The sequence below is a fragment of the Myotis myotis genome, unplaced genomic scaffold, assembly GCF_014108235.1.
Source record: "Myotis myotis isolate mMyoMyo1 unplaced genomic scaffold, mMyoMyo1.p scaffold_m19_p_6, whole genome shotgun sequence".
NCBI classification, from domain to species: Eukaryota; Metazoa; Chordata; class Mammalia; order Chiroptera; family Vespertilionidae; genus Myotis; species Myotis myotis.
The window spans coordinates 87,105,682-87,126,532 of record NW_023416368.1 but is presented as its reverse complement, the minus strand read 5'-3'; the positions used below and the strand labels follow the sequence as shown (position 1 = coordinate 87,126,532).

The 20,851-nt window shown below is 48.5% G+C and overlaps 1 protein-coding gene across 4 annotated transcripts in view; it reads right to left on the bottom strand.

Annotated features, from left to right (window-relative positions):
• UPF1 (UPF1 RNA helicase and ATPase) overlaps positions 1–19,693 on the bottom strand; it is a 42,414-nt gene extending 22,721 nt beyond the window's left edge. For 3 of the 4 annotated variants that reach the window (XR_004968067.1, XM_036311975.1, XM_036311976.1), the window contains exons 1-3: positions 19,176–19,406; positions 3,277–3,419; positions 1,472–1,561 (exon numbers count right to left, since the gene is read on the bottom strand). Coding sequence is in view for 2 of the 4 variants with exons in the window: in XM_036311975.1 (XP_036167868.1) it covers positions 1,472–1,561; positions 3,277–3,419; positions 19,176–19,406 (464 nt within the window). In the remaining 2 variants the exon portion in view is untranslated. Of the gene's footprint in view, positions 1–1,471; positions 1,562–3,276; positions 3,420–19,175 lie in introns of all 4 variants that reach the window. The other variant, XR_004968068.1, reaches the window with a different exon arrangement.
• Between the last annotated feature and the right edge of the window lie 1,158 nt (positions 19,694–20,851).

Here is a 20,851-nt window from a genome sequence, read left to right as displayed (position 1 = left end):
CCAGCTCACCTAATTCATGGGCTGTGCCGAGCCAGCCTCACTGGGGCTCACGGATGGTACAGGCCCTTCCTCAGGCTCTCTGTAGATCTGTGGAACACTACTCGGGCAGCCCTCTCTTCACATCAGTAAACTCTTCCTGTCACAAGGTTTGGCTAGAACCCTCTCTGGCCCCACAAAGTCTATTATCAGATAATCTAACCAACCATCACCATTCTCAGCACCCCCCAAGTCCCCCACTCCTCTCTGGAGCCACCACCACTGGGCATGTTACCAGTGGTTTCCTCTTATACCATCTGTATCCACTTCACCCCCGCTTCAGTGGCAACAGGCACCCCGTCAGCTTTCACTCAAGCCTTGTAAAGAGCATGTGATGCTGGTTGACTGAGCCTGTTTTCTCATGGAGGCCCTTCCCTCACTTCCCTGATCTTAACAGCTGACCGGAAGCTAGGGCTGCCAACTAAGACAAGTTTTATTTAATTGCTTTCCCTGCAGGAGAGGAACTAATGCAAACATGGTAACACAAATTGTCCAGAACATTCTGAAAATAGGACTAGAATCTCTTGTGGTCACCCTGGAGATGCTTTTCCTTTTAAGTGTTTTAAAAACATTAGCCCCCTTTCTTGCCTTGCTCAGAACCCCACAATTTGCATACTAACTGTGAGATGACCCAAGATCCAATCACTCTGTGTCCTTAGGCAGCATGAAGGCACAGGAAGGGTGGATGGGGCTCTGTGCACATAAACCTGCCTGTAGATTTGTCTCTACTTCTCTAAAACATGAACCTCAGAAAATGCTGTTTCCTTGCTGGAGCCCTGGCCCACTGAGACCCTGCTCTGCTTCTTGTGGCCATGTAATGAACCCGAGGGAGGGGCCAAGGAGTCCAACACTTGAGCTAGATAGACCGACTCTCCCTACAACCTAAGCACCACCACCACACTGCTCTCACCCCAACACCAAACACAAGCAACGGCTCAGTCACAAGTGCTGGTGATCAGGAGGGAGCCCAGAGCCACCGCTGGTCAGATGAACTTGATTTAATCTGATGACTCAGGATCTGGCCCGTGTTAGCCTCTAAACTACTCGATGAGTTCAGGCCTGAGGGAGCCTTCTCAGGAAGTGGCTCTCATGGATGCCCGTGACTGTCTTGGGAACATCCTCCCCGGGCACCCCTTAATGAAGATGAACAGGAATGCGAGGAGCTCATCTTGCAGAAAAATATAAATAAAAACTAGGAATGAGAATTAAGCCAACCATACTGGCATAATAAAAAGAATGAGAGAATAAATCAAGGGTAAATACATTAAGGCATTCACACAGCACCATCTGTTTCAAGTTAAACCCGTCACAGAGAAGGAAAAAAAACCAGGTTTGTTAGCATGATTTTATATTGTGCTTCGCTTTAGCATTTCCATAATTTACACACAAATCTGAGCACAGTCTGATTAAAGACACATGGCAGTCTGATACCTACCTGCCAGAAGTATTTCCACGTCCGTTACAGAACCACTTCTTGCTGGTATTACAGTAAACCACGCAAGCAGGATCATGTATTCCACAGTAACTAAAAAGTAAAAATGAACAGTTAAAGCTGGAAGATCGCTCTCTGGTTTTAATTTGGCAGAATGTAAAATTTTTTCCTCTTACAACATTTTAAAGTTTTTCATTAAAAACATACTCAAGCCCAACGTTCCTACTAACAAAATCCAATCAGTTAACTGTTGAGGTTTCCTGGTCCTGTGAATGCAGAAAGGAGCTTGGGTACTATCGAGACACTGAGAGATAACGCAGACTGCAGCAAAGCCCCTTCCAAGTGGGGAGCAAGTGCTGTGTGGGGTGCCAAGTGAGCCCAACACCCCAAAGGCAACCTGGTCATTCCTATGGCCTTCAGTTTCAGGAATGTAACTTATGAAAGGGGTGTCCGTAGGTAGCTCTGGGCACTTGGAAAGTGAGCTGTGACCATGCTTTATTCACACTCCAGCAGAGGGCACCATGCTCCCAGGAACGCTCAACTCAGACCCAGCAGCAGAGGCTCCTGGGTGACAGAGCTCAGCTCCAAAAGAGCACAACAGGGGAGTCCACCACCACAATACCTCCCACCTTGTTTTTCTAAAAGTCAACATACCCAAAACAAAACCACTGGCTCTCCACAGAGTCTGTATGTGTATGAAGCCAAAACTCGGTCTCAAACCAGAATGTGCTTCAACCAAGAACCTTCCCACCAAACCCTCCATACATGGACAGCCGGGAGGACCAAGGAGTTATATAGACTGTAACCACTTGCAGCTTCACCAGGACTGGCAACTGTGTATATAACAGGAACACTAATACCTCACTCATATATATGGAAAAACATTTGTAAATGAGCCCTGGCTGGTGTTTCTCAGTGGTTAGAGCATCGGCCCATGCACCAAAGGATCACAGGTTTGATTCCCAGTCAAGGGCATGTATCTGGGTTGTAGGTTCAATCCCAGACCCTGGTCAGGGTGGGAGGCAACTAAGTGATGTCTTCCTCTCACGTTGACGTTGACGTTTCCCTCCCCCTCCCCACTCCTACTCTTTAAAAAAATCAATGGGAAAAAATATCCTCCAATGAGGACTAACAAACATCAAAAACAAACATTTGTAATGAGAGTGAACAAAGAGCTAAAATAAGGTAAACTGGGGGAAGTGGGGGCGGGAGGATACAGTGCTCTGTCCCTTGGTGGGTAGACACTGGGGGCAGTGTGCCCAAAGGGCAGGCAGGGCTGAATAGAAGTCCAGGCTCAAAGCTGCCCCAACTGGCTGAGTGCCCTAAGCAAGATCATTTTACCTCTTTTGGTCTCAATTTCCTCTTGTGCATGTAACAAAAAAGCAAGAATAAGTCTAAACGTTAGGGATGGGTCCTGCTCTCGATGAGAATTCCAAATTTGGTCAATATACAGGTCTACACACTGTCCACTTCCAACTTTTCAGGAAGCAGACATTTTAAGAAATCCAATAGTAATCTCTCTGTAAGAGAAATCTTAGTGGCTCTATTTACCCTATAAATCCAAATGCTCACCCAATGAGAAGAGTTCTTCCCGATCAGTGAGTGAGGCAGGTACCAGGAACACTCCCAGGACCTGAGGAAGGCCAAGAGGGGAACCTTTCCCTAATTGCTGTAATAATCAGGGGTGACAGAAGGTGCTGAGCCCACCCTCCTGTCTGGTAACATGTACACTGGCCTAGCAACCTCTTTATTCCCAAGGACATGTGACCAACAGCGGTCTCTGGGATGCCTCTGCTGTTGATGCTCACCTGCAGGCATGTACTGGTAGGTCCTTTGTGTAATAGGTATCTTCTTCATCTTCTTCGAAGTTCAACTCCGCCAGCAACTGGCTGGTCTTGGCCACACTGTCATCCACAGCCCCATTCTGCAGGATGCCCTCAGGTCCTCCAACCTACCACAGAACAGCATCATCACCATGCAAGCCTACAGCCTTCAGGCATTGGGCATGTGGCTTCTCCCCAAATAAGTAGCCATGGCAACCCTCCTATGAAGCGCTGGCCTGCTCTCCACTTTGAGACAGTTCAGTATCTTCTGCTTTGACATTTCACGCTCTCCCCTTCCCTATCAAACCTACTCAGACCTACCCTAGCTAGTTTGGCTCAGTGGGTAGAGCGTTGGCCTGTGGACTGAAGGGTCCTGGGTCCAATTCCGGTCAAAGACACGTACCTTGGCTGCAGGCTCCTCCCTGGCCCGGGCCCTGGTCAGGGCTCACGCAGGAGGCAATTGATTGATGTATTCTCTCATATCAATATTTCTATCTTTCCCTCTCTCTAAAAATCAATGGAGTCCTAGCTGGTTTGGCTCAGTGGATAGAGGGGTTGAAGGGTCCCAGGTTCGATTCTGGTCAAGGGCACATGCCTGGATTGCAGGCTTGATCCCCAGTAGGGAACGTGCAGAAGGCAGCCAATCAATGATTCTCTCTCATCATTGATGTTTCTATCTCTATTTCCCTCTTCCTTCCTCTCTGAAATCAATAAGAAATATTTTTAAAAAAGGAATGATATCATATTTTAAAAAAATAAATGGAAAAATATCCTTGGGTGAGGGTAACAAAAAAAACTATTCATACTGAACAGGGCAGACAGACCCAACCCCCATGGAGCCACAGTGACAACCAGGATGCAGAGGGAAATGCTTCGTTTCCATCACTGAGGGCCACAGAAGCAAGAGGACCTTCTACAAGCCAGTTATGGCCCCCTCTGGGGACAGCTGCACAATGTCAGGCCGGAGGACCTGGGATCCCATACAGTGAAGGGTCCTCCCAAGGAGGTTGTGAGCCCTGGAAAGCAGTGATCGCCTTAGTAAACAGGCTTCCTCCATCCAAGTATCCTCTCTGGAAGGCAGCCCTTTCTTGATTACAAATTAGAAATTGAATGTTAGAATAACTTTCCGAATTCAGTCAATAATCTTACTAAATATATTACCTTTTATGTTATAACAGCAAAAACACAGTGTTTTTTTTTAACTAAGTAACTTTAAGTAACTAAGCCATGAATTTCACAGGCACTACTGACGAGCTCACAAGTCCATTCATGGGTGCACAGACTCAGCTCCCCCAGGGGAACATGAATCCTAGCATCATCCCTACAGGAGCCTCAGGTGGCAGTCAACAGTCCAGTCATCTCCTCCCAGGGGCCACAGCCCACACAAGACTAGGTCAGGCAACAGGAGCTTTGTGTGTTGAGGAAGCCTACAGAGGGAACATAGGAGCCCCAGGGCAAACACCAGCCCCATTCCCTTGCAGAATCCCTGATACCCAGAGCCGGGAGACCAAAAACCAGAGCCAACACAGCCTGAGCCAGCAGTGCTACACTCTGTCTGAATCACTTGTACAAGCCTAAGGACAGCTATTCTCATGAGAAGGGCATTACATTTGGGGTGTCAGGAAGTCAGCATCTTGTCATAAGAACACCTATGTGTCTCAGCCCAGATCAGAACCCTATTTCAGTGTCAGCCACCACATTAATATGTTTTCAGGATGGCAGCAACCAGGTTAATGATAAGAAGACACGAGGCCCGCTGCACAAATTTGTGCACGGGTGGGGTCCCTCGGGGTGGCATGTGGGGATCAGACCCCAGTTGGTTCCCCCAGATGCGCAGCCCCAGCTTGTGCCTCCAGCCTCACAGCCCCACCTGGCACCCTGCCTTTGCCTGGCACCGCCCCCTCACCTGCTCCACCATCCTACCTACGGGGCAACCGGTCCCCCCCCCCCCCCACTCCCTGCTTCCCCAGTCTGGCTCCCTCAGTGCCTGGGAGACGGGCAGCAGCCCTGCCCACTGCCGCTGGTCACCATCTGCAGGGCGATGGCCTAACGCCGCCTGCTCATCTGCTCCACCATCCCACCACAGTCCCACTCTTATCAGGGCCCATGGGGGCCGGCAGCACCTCCACTGCCACCAGCTGCCAGCGCAGCATCGCCAACGCCCGCTATGGTCCGCGCTGCTCCCTGGTGGTCAGCGTACATCATAGTGAGTGGTCGAACTCCTGGTCTCCCAGTCGAACGACCGCCCGAGGGGACAATTTGCACATTAGGCTTTTATTATATAGGACTGTATGCTTTGTTTGAAAAACATTTTTTTTAAAGAGGAAAAATCAAAATCAACTTTTATATTTTATGCAAAAAAAACCCCCAAAGCTGTAACATCGCAAATACCTTTGTAAATCGCTTACCTTCTTTAAAAAATACATATATGATACACTTAACATAAAATATACCATCTTAACTACTTTTAAGTATACAGTTCAAGGGCATTTAAATATATTCACATTCGTGTGTGACCATTCTCACCATCCATCTCCAAAACTTTCCATCTTCCCAAACTGTGTTCGCATTAAACACTGATTTCCCATTGGCCTCCCCCGGCACCCACCATTTTATTTTGTCTATCTGAATTTAACCCCTCTAGGAACATCATATAAATGAATCATATGGTATTTGTCCTTTTGTGTCTGGCTTATTTAACTCAGCATAATGTCTTCCTTGTGTAGTATGTGGAGCGCCATGATGTAGTATGTTGTTAGATTTTCCTTTCTTTTTAAATCGAATATTCCACTACATAGATTCACCCCATTTTGTTTATCTAGCCATATGTCAGTGGACACTTGGTTGCTTCCACCTTTTGGCTGCTGTGAACACGGGTGTACAAATATCTCTTAGAGACCCTGCTTTCATTTCTTTTGGTTATACACCCAGAAGTGGAGCTACTGGGTCACAAAGTCATTTTATGTTTAACTTTTTGAGGAGTCGCTAGACTATTTTACCCAGTGGCTACACCTTTACATTCCCACCACAGTGCACAAGGGCTCCAATTTGTCCACATCCTCATCAACATTTGTTATAATATTTCTGTTTTTGGTTAAAAAAAACAAAAACAGCCCTAACCGGTTTGGCTCAGTGGATAGAGCGTTGGCCTGCGGGCGGACTCAAGGGTCACAGGTTCGATTCCGGTCAAGGGCATGTACCTTGGTTGCAGGCACATCCCCAGTGGAGAATGTGCAAGAGGCAGCTGATGGATGTTTCTCTCTCATCGATGTTTCTAACTCCCTATCCCTCTCTCTTCCTCTCTGTAAAAAATCAATAAAATATATATTTTTTAAAAATTCTATTAAAAAAAATAAAAAATAAATAAAATTAAAAAAATAAAAACAAAAATAAAAAACAGCCCTGACTGGTTTGGCTCAGTGGATGGAGCGTTGGCTTGTGGACTGAGGGGTCCCGGGTTCGATTCTGGTCAAGGGCATGTACCTTGGTTGCGGGCACATCCCCAGTGGGGAGTGTGCAGGAGGCAGCTAAATCAATGTTTCTCTCTCATCGATGTTTCTAACTCTCTATCCCTCTCCCTTCCTCTCTGTAAAAATCAATAAAATATATTAAAAACAAAACAAAACAAAACAGCCCTAGCCGGTTTGGGTCAGTGTATAGATCCTCAGCCTGTGAATCAAAGGGTCCCAGGTTCGATTCCGGGTCAAGAGCACATACCTTCATTGCAGGTTCCTCCCTGGCCTAGGGCCTGGTCAGGGCTTGTGCAGGAGGCAACCAATCGATGTGCTTCACATCGATGTTTCTCTCTGTCTTGCCCTCTCTTTTCCACTCTCCCTAAAAAATCATTGGAAAAATATCCTCAGGTGAAAATTAACAAAAAAACTAAAAATAAAAACAAATGAACAAACAAGAGTCATTGTAATGGATATGAGGTGGTATCTCATTGTGGTTTTGATTTTCATTTCTCTGATGCCTATATCTTTTCATGTGCTGTTGGTCACTTGTATATTCTCTTTGGAGACATGTCTATTAAAGTCCTTTGCCCAATTTTAATTTGATTATAAAATTTTTGTTGGATATCACTTTAAAGAGTCACCTCTTCATCTGGTAATGCTTCTCCTGACACATACAGTGGCAACACTGGTATGAGGCTGCCAACAGGACTGGCACTGCTGGCTCACAATGTCTCTTGATGTAAATGTACCTAGACACATTCGTGTTGGTTTTCTGAAAGTGTGTGGCCAGCTCATGGCACTTGGATTTCAATTCATGGCAGTGTGGGGGGATATATCATGCTGAAAGAAGGGGCTGAGAAGGTGGTCTAGACCAGGATTAGCCTGCAGGCCACCCTCTTAGGCTCCGAATGATATTTATATTTTTAAATGACTGGACTAAATATCTAAGAATAGCCTCAATTTTGTTTCTTGTCCCACAAAGTCTAGAATATTTACTATATAGCCTGTCAAGAAATTGTTTACTGACTCCTAATCTAGAAGAACTGCTAAGACCTCTTATCAGGTAGTATAAGCTTTAACATCTAAAGAAATAGTCCAGCCCTGACCGGTTTGGCTCAATCGATGGAGCGTCGGCCTGCGGACTCGGGGGTCCTGGGTTCGATTCCGATCAAGGGCATGTGCCTTGGTTGCAGGCACATACCCAGTAGGGGGGGTGCAGGGGGCAGCTGATCGATGTTTCTCTCTCATCGATGTTTCTGGCTCTCTATCCCTCTCCCTTCCTCTCTGTGAGAAATCAATAAAATATATTAAAAAAAAAAAAAAGAAATAGTCCAGGCGGTGTGGCTCAGTGGTTGAGCATCACACTGTGAACCAGGAGGTCATGATTCCATCCCCAGTTGGGGCACATGCCCTGGCTGCAGGCTCAATCCCCAGTGTGGGGCATGTAAGAGGCACCTAATCAATGACTCTCATCATTGATGTTTCTCTCTTCCCTCTCCATTCCTCTCTGAAATCGATCAATCAATATATATAAAGAAACATTCTTGGTGGTATCTGAATCTTTTCCTGAAACATCAAAATTACTAGTAGTATGTGAAATAAAAGAGGAAAGTGCACACCACCTGGGTGGCCCTCATCTTGCCCACTCCTGCCTCACATTTCACCTCTCCTCACTAGGGAGAGGGTAAGGCACCTCAGGAGCATGTGAGGCTTATAAGGGAGTCTGACCAGCCAAGCATGACGAGCCACGTGGCAACCCTCTCTAAACCACACTGATCCCTTCAGGCTTAATAAGGGGCGGAAATCTAAGTCCACTCTTGAAACTCCAGGGAAACAACAGACTATGGATCCAAGTCAGGGGTACTATCCTCACCCCCCACTAAAACCAAGAAGAAGTACAGATTCCCCAAGGCCCCAGGGCCCGGAAGCTGCCTGGCTGAGGAGTGTGGTATGGCACTCCTCACTCACATGCCTGAGTACACACATTCATGTGCAAACACTCCTAGCTCCCACTAGCCCCTCTCCTGCCAGCTGTGAGCTGGCAACAACACAAACTGACCTCTATAGCTGGGTTGTTAGTTTCTCCCTCTACTGCCTGTAAAGTTTTAATATAACATCAACTTCAAAAATACATTTGACCTTGCCCTGGCCAGCATGGCTTGATGGTTGGAGCATCAGGCTGCACACCTGAGGATCTTGGGTTTGATTCCTGGTCAAGGGCACATACCTGAATTGCAGGTTTGATCCCTGCTCCCGATTGGGGCAAGAGTGTGAGGCAACCCATTGATGTGGCTCTCTCACACTGATGTTTCTCTCTGCTCCCTCCTATCTTCCCTCCTTTCCACTCTCTTAAAAATAAAAAAGTCAGCCCGGCCAGTGTTGCTCAGTGGTTGAGCACAGACCTATGAACCAAGAGGTCAGGGTTCAATTCTGGTTAGGGCACATGCCCCAGTTGTGGGCATGGGTTGCGGGCTCAGTCCCCAGTAGGGGGCGTGCAGGAGGCAGCCAATCAATCATTGATGTTTCTCTCTCTCTCTCATCTCTGATGGTTCTATCTTCCTCTCTGAAATCAATAAAAATGTATTAAAAAAAATAATAAAATAAAATCCTCACAGCTTCATTAAAAAATCCTATGAGGGAATATGCAAATTGACCATCACTCCACCACAAAGATGGCTGCACCCACAGCTGAGGCCGAGTTCCCATAACAAGCCTTAAGGAGCAATCAGCAGGGACCTGAGGCTGAGCGCCTCCCCCCCCCCCCCCGCCCCCTTGTGGGGTTGATGGGGGACCTCAGGCCATGACCCCAACCCATCAGGGCTTGACAGGGGACCTCAGGCTGCGCCCCATGCTCAGCAGGGCTTGACGGGGGACCTCAGGCCATGCCCCTGCCCCGGCACCGGGACAGGGGACCTGAGGCCATGCCTCCCACCCTGGCAGGGCTTAACAGGGGACCTTAGGCTGCTCCCCCACCATGGCGCCAGGCCGGGGGACCTCAGACCATGCCCCCCACCCCAGAGCAAGGCCAGGGGACCTGATGCTGTGCCCCCTGCCTGGCAGGGCTTGACAGGGGATCTCAAGGTGCACACCCTGCCCCGGTGCTGGGCCGGGGGACCTCAGACTGCTCCCCCTGCCCTGGCGCCAGGCCGGAGGAACTCGGGCTACACCCTCCGGCCCGGCGGGGCTTGACGGGGGACCTCAGGCCATGCTCCCCGCCCTGGCACCAGGCCAGGGGACCTGAGGCTGTGCCCCCCACCCCGGCGCCAGACCAGGGGACCTGAGGCCGCGGCCCCACCCAGCGGGACTTGACAGGGGACCTCAAGGTGCACCCCCTGCCCTGGTGCTGGGCCGGGGGACCTCAGGCCGCGCCACCCCCCACCCCCCGCCCTGGAGGCAGGCCAGGGATCCTGAGGCTGCGCCCCCCGCCCCCTTTCGGCGGGGCTTGACAAGGGTGGGACCCGCCGGGTCTGGGTCTGGGTCTCGCACGATTCTGAGGCACACATGGGTGGGTGGGGACTTGACTCTGGGTCCCGTGGTGCACCCCAGACTCTGACAGGAGGAAGATTTTCATATACATTTTACTAATTTTCTTCTATCTCTGACACTTCTATTATAGAGAAAGGGCAAATAGCAATATTCAAGTATTTCCTCTAATTAATCCCCTTTTAATGTGCACGAATTTCATGCACCAGGCCACTAGTAATAAAATAAAAGCATTGAGGTTTTAAAAAAGTTTTGACCTTAGAAACCGTAATTAAGTTAAAGCAGTAGAGAGTAGCTGGGACAGAGAAGGCCCACATCCCATGTCAGGTGATACAATGGGAGGAGTGCAGGGTGGCACAGGACTGAGGTCCTCCAAGGTCAACAAGCCCTCACTTCCAGTCAGGACCTCTGGATCCTGCTGGGCTCAAAAGGGGCAGGGCCTCCCTGCACCCAAGGGTACCCTAAGCCTACCTTAGGCACCACATCACTGGGTAAACAGTTCCCTCTCCACCTGTGTTCTACACACTCACTATATAAAGTCTATCTGTGAGCTGCTGAGCTGATCAACAGCCACAAGGGTTTTCTTCCAGAGACAGTTCCACACACCCCACTACGGAACTCAGACGGTGAGCATCAGAGCAGTACGAAGAGAGGTACCTTCATTACCACAGAGGAAAAGCAAGTACATTTAAAAACTACCACTCAATGTGCTGGAAAAACTATACCACAGTTTTTACTCCAAACTTCGTAAGCATCATACCACTCAATAAGAAATAGACCTTTCTGTCCCTGTCTCTCAGACAGCAGGTACCAGGGGCCCTTGCCACTCACTGTCCCTTGGTCTCTGCACATCTGGATCCTGGTCCTTCAGGTCTCAGTCTACAGGGCAGGTCCCAGGGAGGCCTCCCCTGACCCCATCTGGGGGAACCCAGTGAGGCCACTATGCCTGTCCTGCTCCCTGCTATGACCCTAGACCCAGAACTGAGTCCACATCCCAGGAAGCCCTCATACTAGTGTTGGTTAAATAAATACATCTCATCCAAAACACAAAAGCTGTAAAGTGATTCATCATTTGTTTTTTTCCCCCCAAGGTTTAAATATAAAAGAGGGAGTGGCCTGAGGCAGAAACCTCTGAGTCCTGCCTCAGGGAAAGGATAACAGAAGATTCAGCCTCCCCCAACTTTTGAAAAAGTTTCAAAATGAAGTGCCCATATACCTGGCACCTGAATCCATTTCACCACAACTGCTCTTTCTTTCTCACTCTGCACACACACTTTTATTTTCCTGATCCACTTCAGAATTGTGGGGCCCAGGACAATAGCTTTCTCCCCATAATCATAATAGAGGCATACCATGTTTTATTGCACTTTGCAGATATTATTTTTTGTTTTTGTTCTTTTAATAAATTGAAGGCAAAATCTCCCAACAGCAAAAAGATTACAACTTACTGAAGACTCCAATGATGGTCAGCCTTATATAGTAATAAAGTATCTTTAAAGTAAGGTACATGCATTACTTTTTTAGACATAATGCTATTGTACACTTAATAGGCTATACTGTAGTATAAACATAACTTTTATACACACTGGGAAACCAAGAAGTGGCATGACTGACTTCACTGCAGTGGTCTGGAACTGCACCTACAATATATCCAAGGCATACCTGTACAGAAATCACACTCAGGAGCAATATTGATATAATACTGCTATCTAATACTCACAGGCACATTTCCCCAGTGTCCTAATAATGTCCTTTATGGTTGTTTAAATTCAAGATCCAGTGAATGATCACACATTATTGGTGATGTCTCTTAGCATCCTCTAATCCATTAGTTTTAACCACATGAAATTGGAGCTGACCATTTTGGATTTACAATGAAGACATGGTCCCACCCAAGAGAGAGTTGAGTTCTAGATAAAAGGTACTCCCCATCTCCCCCCCGAGTGGACCCTTGTTCTGGTCAGCATACTGAGTCCACCTCTGTAATTCATTTCCATGCTCCAAGGATACTGGACATGCCCCCAGTCACCTTGGGCTGCCTCTTGTCTGCCCAGCAAAGGAGCCTGAGGACTGAGTAGGAACCCACCCCACACATACAGGGAGAAGAAGCCAAGGAGTATCAAGAAGGCAGGACACCTCAAGGACAATGACTCAACTGGACACCAGCTTAGCGGCATGAAAAGAAAAGAAGGGCTGCCCTGGAGAGCAGGACAGGTAACGGTGACAATCATATTAACGCTGGACCTAGAAGGGGTTTGGATCAAGCAAAGGTTACACTTTCTAACCAGTGAAGAATCTGATTGTGGAGAAAGGAAGCCCCATGTATCAGAAGGTCCTGAAACACTGTTGATACCATTCACCTGAGAACAGCAGTAAAACTATGAAGGAGAGGTACCTTTTTTGTTTCTAAAAATGCAGACTAAATACTGTACGGCAATGGTTGGGCATCGCTAATTCTCATGGAGCAATCTCAGAAGGAAGCTGAAGTGACACTTTAAAACATTTCAGTGAAGAAAAATATAAAAAGGGGGAGAGGAAAACCTACACAACTGTCAACTCAAGGTAATGAATGGACAGGGTTTACTTTCACTACTTACACATTAGAGAATCCGTAATAAACATTTTTACACAATACAGGTGGCGACCTGAAATCCCCGGAAGCTCTATCAAATGCCTCCCACCCATGGTGAGGAGAGCCACCTCTCCAGGCTCACTGTCATCCCTGGCAGCTGAGCTCTGCGAAGAGCTGAAGTAGATAGGCAAGTGTCATCTTCACTAGTGACAAAGGGCTCAGAGCTCAGCAGGCAGCCTGCATCTGCTGTATGTCTAGAAGCCTCCTGGCAACAGTCCACAGGGATCCTGAGAAGCCTGGCTCAGTTGCCCAGCTTGCAAGCTGCTACTGGACCAACACACATAAAAAGGCACAGGACCCTTTGTAAGCCACAGGTCCACTCGGCCTCCCACATTTATCAGGAAAAGCTCTTCTGGCAAGCTCTTGAGGAAAGCTCTTCTGGCAAGAAGAGTTCAAGGACCCCCTGAGACCTGGAGACTCAGCTAGACTCACTGTCCCCTCTGTACTTCCCAAGGCCACACTCTGCTCTGGGTCCCACTAGACACAGCTAGGCATCATGGTTCTACTCTGCGGGCTGGAGAGTTCTGCACCACCACAGCTGCCCAGAATCTGCCCCCTCCAGCTTCCATGCTCATCACTCTTCTGGAGCCTCTCGGTCCAGGAAGGCCTCTTGCCCCTCTCAGGTGCGGCCTCCCAAGGGTATGCTGACTAGCACTATCCTCACTCACACCTCCAATCCAAGGGGAGCCTGCCTCAGCCCTGGGATCCTAGACCCTGATGAAAACCACAGATAGCAACTCGTGTCTGCTCTAGGCATAACTCCTTGTGAGGACTCGGAGGCGACTCGGAGGCAACGAGGCGTCCAGTGCAGAACAAGCATATGCCCAGGAGGAGGACTGACCACTGCGGCAGCCTGGTACTGTGGTAATTTACACATTCACTTGAGTGCACACAGCACACATCCAACCACAGTGCCCTGACTGAACTCTCCTTCTGGCCTAGGCCACACTCTCGCAGGGCAGACCACTCCCTCTTCTGGGCCCTCACCATCCCTAAAATCAACTACAATCTGGGCAGCACCTGTCATTTCTAACAAAGTAGCTGCAATTAGCAAAGGACTCACTGCTTGCTGTGCCTGATGAGGGCACAGCAAGCAGAATTGCTGAGGGCAGGAGTCAAGGACCAGGCTGAAGAGGTTGGCCTGATGGCCTGCAGAGGGGACAGAAGTAAATGTGAACAGACCTGTGAGGATTCCCAGGCCTCACTTCCTGCCTCTGAACAACCCCTGTGCAGGGTCCAGCACATGGGAAAGCACATCTCCTTAACATATGATCAGAAATGGCTGAGTAGGGGGTCACCCAATTTCCCTGTTATAGCTGTTGACCAAAGACTATAAAGATGAACAAGAGCAAAAATGGAGGGGCCTTGTCCTGTGTGGCTCAGTGGGTTCATTTTTGGTCAAGGGCACGTACCTGAGTTGCAAGTTCGATCCCTGGCCCTGGTTCGGGATGGGGGGGGGGGGGGCGCCACAAGCAATTGATGTGTCTCTCTTACATAGATGTTTCTCTCCGCCCCCCCCCCACCCCCCATCTTCTCTCTAAAAATCAATGGAAAAATATCCCCGGGTGAGAATTAACAAACAAAAAATAAATAAATTTAAAAATGAAGGAAAGAAAAGGTGGCATGAAGGACAAATCAAAGGCAGCAAGTGACTATGGTGATGGTCAGATAGCCCCGGGAATTTACTAGAAAAACACTGACTTGCACATTTAAAAATGAGAGGGCTCTAGAAAGGTGTCTTTTTCTGGTATGTGGAAGCTGGACTGAGAGAGAACTTTAGTTTTTAGTTAATATTGGTATTGCATTGGCATTAATTTCCCTCATAATCTTCCTGAATCTAGGTGAAGAAATGGGTAAATTGAGTAAGAAGTCATTTCACTTATTCACCATTAACTGACACAAAACCTTCTTTTGTTCTAATTGCTAGTTGAGTTCTCACTATTTGGAAACAAACCTGGGAAATACAACAAGGAGAAAGTGATAGATGAACATCTGCTGGACTCCGGCAAGGTTACCAGTGTCTTATCTCTGATATTCTCAAGGCATGCTGAACTGCATATTCACAAAACCAGATGGAAAAAGTCACTGCTTTTAGGAACCCCTGAACTGTGTCACTCCTCCTCATCGTAAGCTACAGGCTAGTAAGCAGAAGAAAATATGTTTCCCTGATGGTCAAGGATATGTGGGGACAGCCTTCCATGAATTCTGAAGGCAGCAGGAAGTATGGTTTTGAAGAACAGGTTACAACTCTTTATTAAAGTATCTTCCCACTTGAAAAGGAAAAAGCAGCCCAGGTTTGTGCACTCAGGACTACAACTGAGGAAGCGTCTTTGTGTACCTGGTCACCTGTTTACGGCCACGGGGTTGTTTCCAGTCTGGAGCTCTCATGAACGAAGCTGCTGTAACACTCCGAGCAGGTCCCCATTTGGGCAACTGCCTTGTTTCCCTGCTGGGCCACAGAGCTGTGGGTGACCGGTAAGGTAGGAGAGTTCCAAGTGGTATTTCCAACTTTTTAAAAACAAAAAAACGGAGCCACTCCAATAAGTGGGCAGTGGTATCTCCATGTGGTTTTTATCTTACAGTGAGATACAACTGACATACAATAAATGACATGTTTAAAGTGTTTAATTTTATAAGTTGACAGATGTCAATGGCTGTACACACCCATATTCACCACCCCAAATCCCCTAGTGCCCTTTGCCATCCTTCCTTTTCTTCCCCTCTCTCAACCAGAGACCTGCTTTCTATTACTCAAAGTCCACTAGCACTTTATAGAACTTTATATCACCAGAATCATAAAGAGTATATACAGACAGTCCCCAGAATTATGATTTTTTTTACTTTATGATGGTGAGAAAGCAATGCGCATTCAGTACAACCATACTTTAAATTTTTATCTTTTCCTGGACTAGTGATATGTGGTACGATATACTCTCATGATGCTGGGCAGCTGCAGGAAGATGATTTTGCCAACTGTAGGCTAATGTAAGTGTTCTGAGCAAATTTAAGGTAGGAGAGGCTAAGCTATAGCATTTAGTAGGTTAGCTGTATTAAATGCATTTCCGAATTATGATATTTTCAACTTACAATGGGTTCATCATTTTTGTCAAAGTGCTTTTTTCACTCAGTGTAATTATTCTAAGATGCATCCACACTGTTGCATATATCAACAGTTCATTCTTTATTTTGATTAGGTAGTACTCCCAACTCTTAGATTTTCACCAAAATTCCAATGTTTGGAGGAAAAACAATTGTAGCAACAGTTAAGAAGAAATAATTCAACTAGACAGACCAGAAGGGTTGTAACACCAGCTATTAGGCAAAGGACTTCTGAAACTACCTTTCCCCGTCCTTTGGGGGTGGGGGAAAAACCCACGAAAAGCGTCAGCTGTGCAAAAGAAAACTGTCTTAACGACACTTGGCAAGGCTGTGTCCTCACCACTTTTCATCCCAGGATCTGGAGGGACTTGATAAATATCAGTTTCATTTCACAAACAAGAAAATGAGTGTTACTTGAACCAACTCAAGAACTCAGCAGGTGTCACCCCTGCCTGCCATTCTCTCACCCTGGCTGGGACATTCTCTCATTCTGCCTCTAAACAAACTTTCAGGTAAAACCAACTGTGCAAAACTGGCAGTCAGGACTATCAAAAGTGGCTGCACATTGGAAAACAGTCTGGCAGCTCCTGAAGGAGTTACCCAGCAATTTTACTCAAGACATACATCCACAAAGAACCTTGTACACCAAGGTTCACAGCAGCACTATACATAAGTAAAAGTGCGAACAACCCCAATGTCCACCAACAGACATGTGGATAAACAAAATGTGATCTGTCCATACAAAACTGGCTACACAACAATTGATGCTTTACAACCACTCATCCAATAAGATCAAAAGGAATTCTGATCAAAAGGCCCCATCATACAGTTAACTCCTGAGGACAAACAAGAAAAATCTTTCCAAATGCTGTAGGTAGCCAATGCCACCAACTAGCAAAGGAGATACAAACTTTTTTTCACTTTGCTATTCTATTCAAACTTTTCTGACCCCAAACTCAGGGCCTCCTCTTGTGATAAAGGACATTACTCCCCTCCCCCAAATACAAATCAAAAGTTAGGCTACAGGAGGATGGGTATCAGGGTTAACTACCAGTAAGGAAGAGCAGTCTCTTTTGATATCATCACAACTCAAGTGAGCTCAACTGCTATGGTTACCTCCAGTGAAGTTTTAAAGCTTTTATTTTGTACAGGTCAGTGTTTAGGTGGAGGATAATAAATCGATTATTTCAACTGAAAGAGGACATGCCCTCAATTAACCGAAAACACCAAGAACAAAACTAGAACCAGAGCTGCTCCAGGTTGGCTATTTTGTATTGGCTACAGTTAAAAAGGATTTGTCATAAAACCATTACCTTTTACAACCCTGACGGACCTAGGGCAGGCCACCCCACAAATGGTGGCACACTGCTCAACCAAGAAATCTTTATCCTAGGGCTTCCAGACACGACAAGGTGAGCACAAGTTACAGACAGCACTTTCTGGTCCATTCATACAGGAATCCAGATTTCATATACGTTTAAAAGTAACAAAACTAAAACTGCGCCGAAACCGGTTTGGCTCAGTGGATAGAGCGTCAGCCTGCGGACTGGGAGGTCCCGGGTTCGATTCCGGTCAAGGGCATGTACCTGGGTTGCGGGCACATCCCCGGTGGGGGATGTGCAGGAGGCAGCTGATCGATGTTTCTCTCTCATCGATGTTTCTAACTCTCTCTATCTCTCTCCCTTCCTCTCTGTGAAAAACCAATAAAATATATTTAAAAAAAAAAAAAAAACAAAAACTAAAACTGCTATGCTACATTTTACAGCTGTGGAAACAGAGAAATCTAGAGTCCAGACTACAGGTATGATCACCCACCTCCAGCAGCTCATTCTTCTCTCCAGACCAACTCTCCCCTCTCTCCTTCCTCTCTCCACCACATATAAACAAAACTGAAAAAAACATACATACCTGCACACCTGTTCTCCCTGATGCCCCACCCATCAGACTTCTATTTTTAAGGAATCTGGGGTTAGAATGAGTCAAATGTTTTCTGCTTCTAGAAGGGACTAAAAGAAAGCCCAAGTGGGTGGCCTACCCACGGGAGTGACTCAACCAACTAGACTCCCAACCAGAAAGCAAGCCCCCATCACCCAGGACAGGTTTTGAGTTCATTCTGGCTGAGGAAGGGGTGGCTCCCCCAGCCTTGGCACTGGGTCCTCAGGCCATGGGACACCTGTGAGAAGGTGAGCTTTGTATCTCTTGCCTGGCTGAAAATTCAGGAAAATAAATTTGAGGGAAGTGCCAGGCACAGGAAAACCTGCTGAATGGAATCTGAGATCTAGAGGATGATGGTGACATTCCCTGGGACCGCAGCCCAAGACCCTAGCCAGGTCCCGCACAGGTCCAGGAAGTGTACGCCGGCCTGTTATTTCTCATAACCCAAACCCAAATTTAAAATACCCAAGCAGCTTTCGCTAAATGTTCATATCATTAAAAACAAATGTCCGATGTAGCAGATCCATTTACGTAAAACCCACTATCACTGCCCACTGGAGGAACAAACTCAAACCTAACTTTTCCAAGGCAGGGCTATGGAGTTATGTAACACGACGGTTTCAGCAACAGGCAATTCAAGCAGGAAAAACAAAATGCAACCTGCCTTTAGAATAGCATCAATAGCCAGCGAGTACGGGTTTCTCCACTGGAAGCAAAAACTCCCCTTCTGCTCTAGGAGCCTCCACGCTCCCCTCGCCAGAGTCCCTGGGCTTGGGGAAATTTGATCTGGAGGCTCGGTGTGTGAATGCGGGGTGCCCAGATGGCTGCGACCACAGGTGGGGGTGGGGCAGGGCTCGGGTTCCACCGAAGGGGGCAGATCGTCCGGGACCCAGGTGGAGGGGCAGGTCACCCCATCTTGGCCGGAGACGGACCTAGGGCAGGTCACCTCAGACATGCTCAGAAGAGGACTTGTGGCAAGTCACCTAAGACCTGGCCTGAGCTAGATCCGCACAGGGTCTCGGAGGTACTCAAGGCAGCTCACCCAGACGCAAACAGACCCGGAGCAGGTCTGTCCTGCGCCCAGTAAGGAGTGCGGCAACCGGGATAGGTTACGCTGGACCTGGTCAGAGTAGGGGTTCCTGAAACAGATTACTTCGGACCCGGCGGGAGTGAGGGATCCGGTACAGGTTACTTGGGGGCCGGCCTGGCTCGGGGAACCGGAGCAGGTCCCCAGGCGCTAAGACCTGGCCCGGTTTCCGGCGCCGCCATGTGCCGCTCACCTGAACGTCAAGCTGTCCGGCCGCAGCGCCAGCACCCGCGCCGACCGGGACTCCCGGGCCGCCACCTCCAGGGCCGCCGGGGCCTCCGGGAGGCGTCTGCGTCTGGCTGGGGAGGGTGAAGTCTGTGAACTCGAACTCGGAGCCTTGTGTGTCGGCGCCGAGAAGCTCAGCCTCCTCGGTGTCCAGGAAAGTGAGCGTCTGCGAGCTGGGCCCGTACGCCTCCACGCTCATGGTGCCAACGCGCAGGGCCCGCAGGCCGGCTCCGCGCTGCACTCGAGCCCGCCGCCGCGCTGAGGCCTAGGCCGCAGGCCTCGGGCCGCAGCCGCCGCCTCGCCCGCGCCCCTGGACCGAACAGAAACGCCCACCGCGGCGCGAGTCGGGCCGCGAGCCGCCGCCGCCACCACCTGTGAGCCCCTCAGCGTCGCTGCTCTGCTCGTAGCCGCCAGCCGCTCGCAGACCCCCACAGGAACGGCTACCACTGCCGCCGGTGTGCGCGTGCGCGAACCTGACGCCAGCGCAGGTGCGCGTGCGCGATCCCGACGTCGACGCAGGCGCGCGCGCTCATTGCCGACGCCTCCAACCGCGCCGGGACGCTCGCCAAAGTGAGCCGACAAGACGCGCAGCGCGCATGCGCAAGGGCGGGGCTTCCAACTGCCTGCGCGTTGGCTGCGGGAACACGTGGTCCCGCCCCAACCTCTGCTTGGTGATGCCGGGGCGGCGGGCTTTGGGGACAGATGGTCTTCGTCCCTTGGGTTAATTGAGCACTAACCGAATGCCCTACGTAGGTGGAACACCCAGCAGTCGAGGCTTGGCGGGACGGTGTAGTCCTCTCTCTCAGAGACGTCCCCTGTAAACTGGAGGTGCCTGCACAAAAATAGGTATTCAGTGTGCATTTGTTGAATAAATGAATCAGGACCTTCCTTAGCACGGAGCCTGGTGCACGGAATGGTGTCGGATGCTTCGGACAATAATACTACGGGGCAGTATATAGCAAAGTGGTTGGGAGCACTTGCTCTGGGGTGAAATCCTGACCTGGCCACCTACCGGCTATGTGACTTTGTACAAGTGACTTCACCTCTGAGCCTTGAGTTTCCTGGGAAAGGGAAATAATAACCATTAAGATGGGATAAAGAATAAATGAGCTTGCCTGGCCGGTCAAGGGCACGTGTCTGGGTTGCACGTTCGAGCGCCAGCCAGGGAGCAGGGAGTGTGCAGGAGGCAAGCAATGAATGGATGTCTCTCTCAATATATGTTTCTCTCTCTCTCTCTCTCTCTCTCTCTCTCTCTCTCTCTCTCTCTCTCTCTTTCTCCCCCCCCCCCTTCCTCTCTCTCTCTCTGAAAATCAGTGGGAAAAAATATATCCTTGGGTGAGGATTAACATCAAAAAAGAATAAATGAGCCACTAGTTACTCCCTTAATATTTATGAAGTTCCACGTGGACAGGGGTTGGCTTTGTTCATCACAAGGTCTTCCTCATGCAGAGAATAATAACCACATATCAAAGGTGCTCAGTAAAAGGCTGTCCAAGTTCAGCCACTGATTTATGAACCTTAATCTCCTTAAATTTCCAAAAAGTCTCAGCTTCCTTTTTGGAAAGTGTCTTGGAGAACCCCCCTACTTCCCTTTCTGTCCCAAGATTCTGGGGCCCTCTAGATATGGGCAGTCAGCTCACAGGA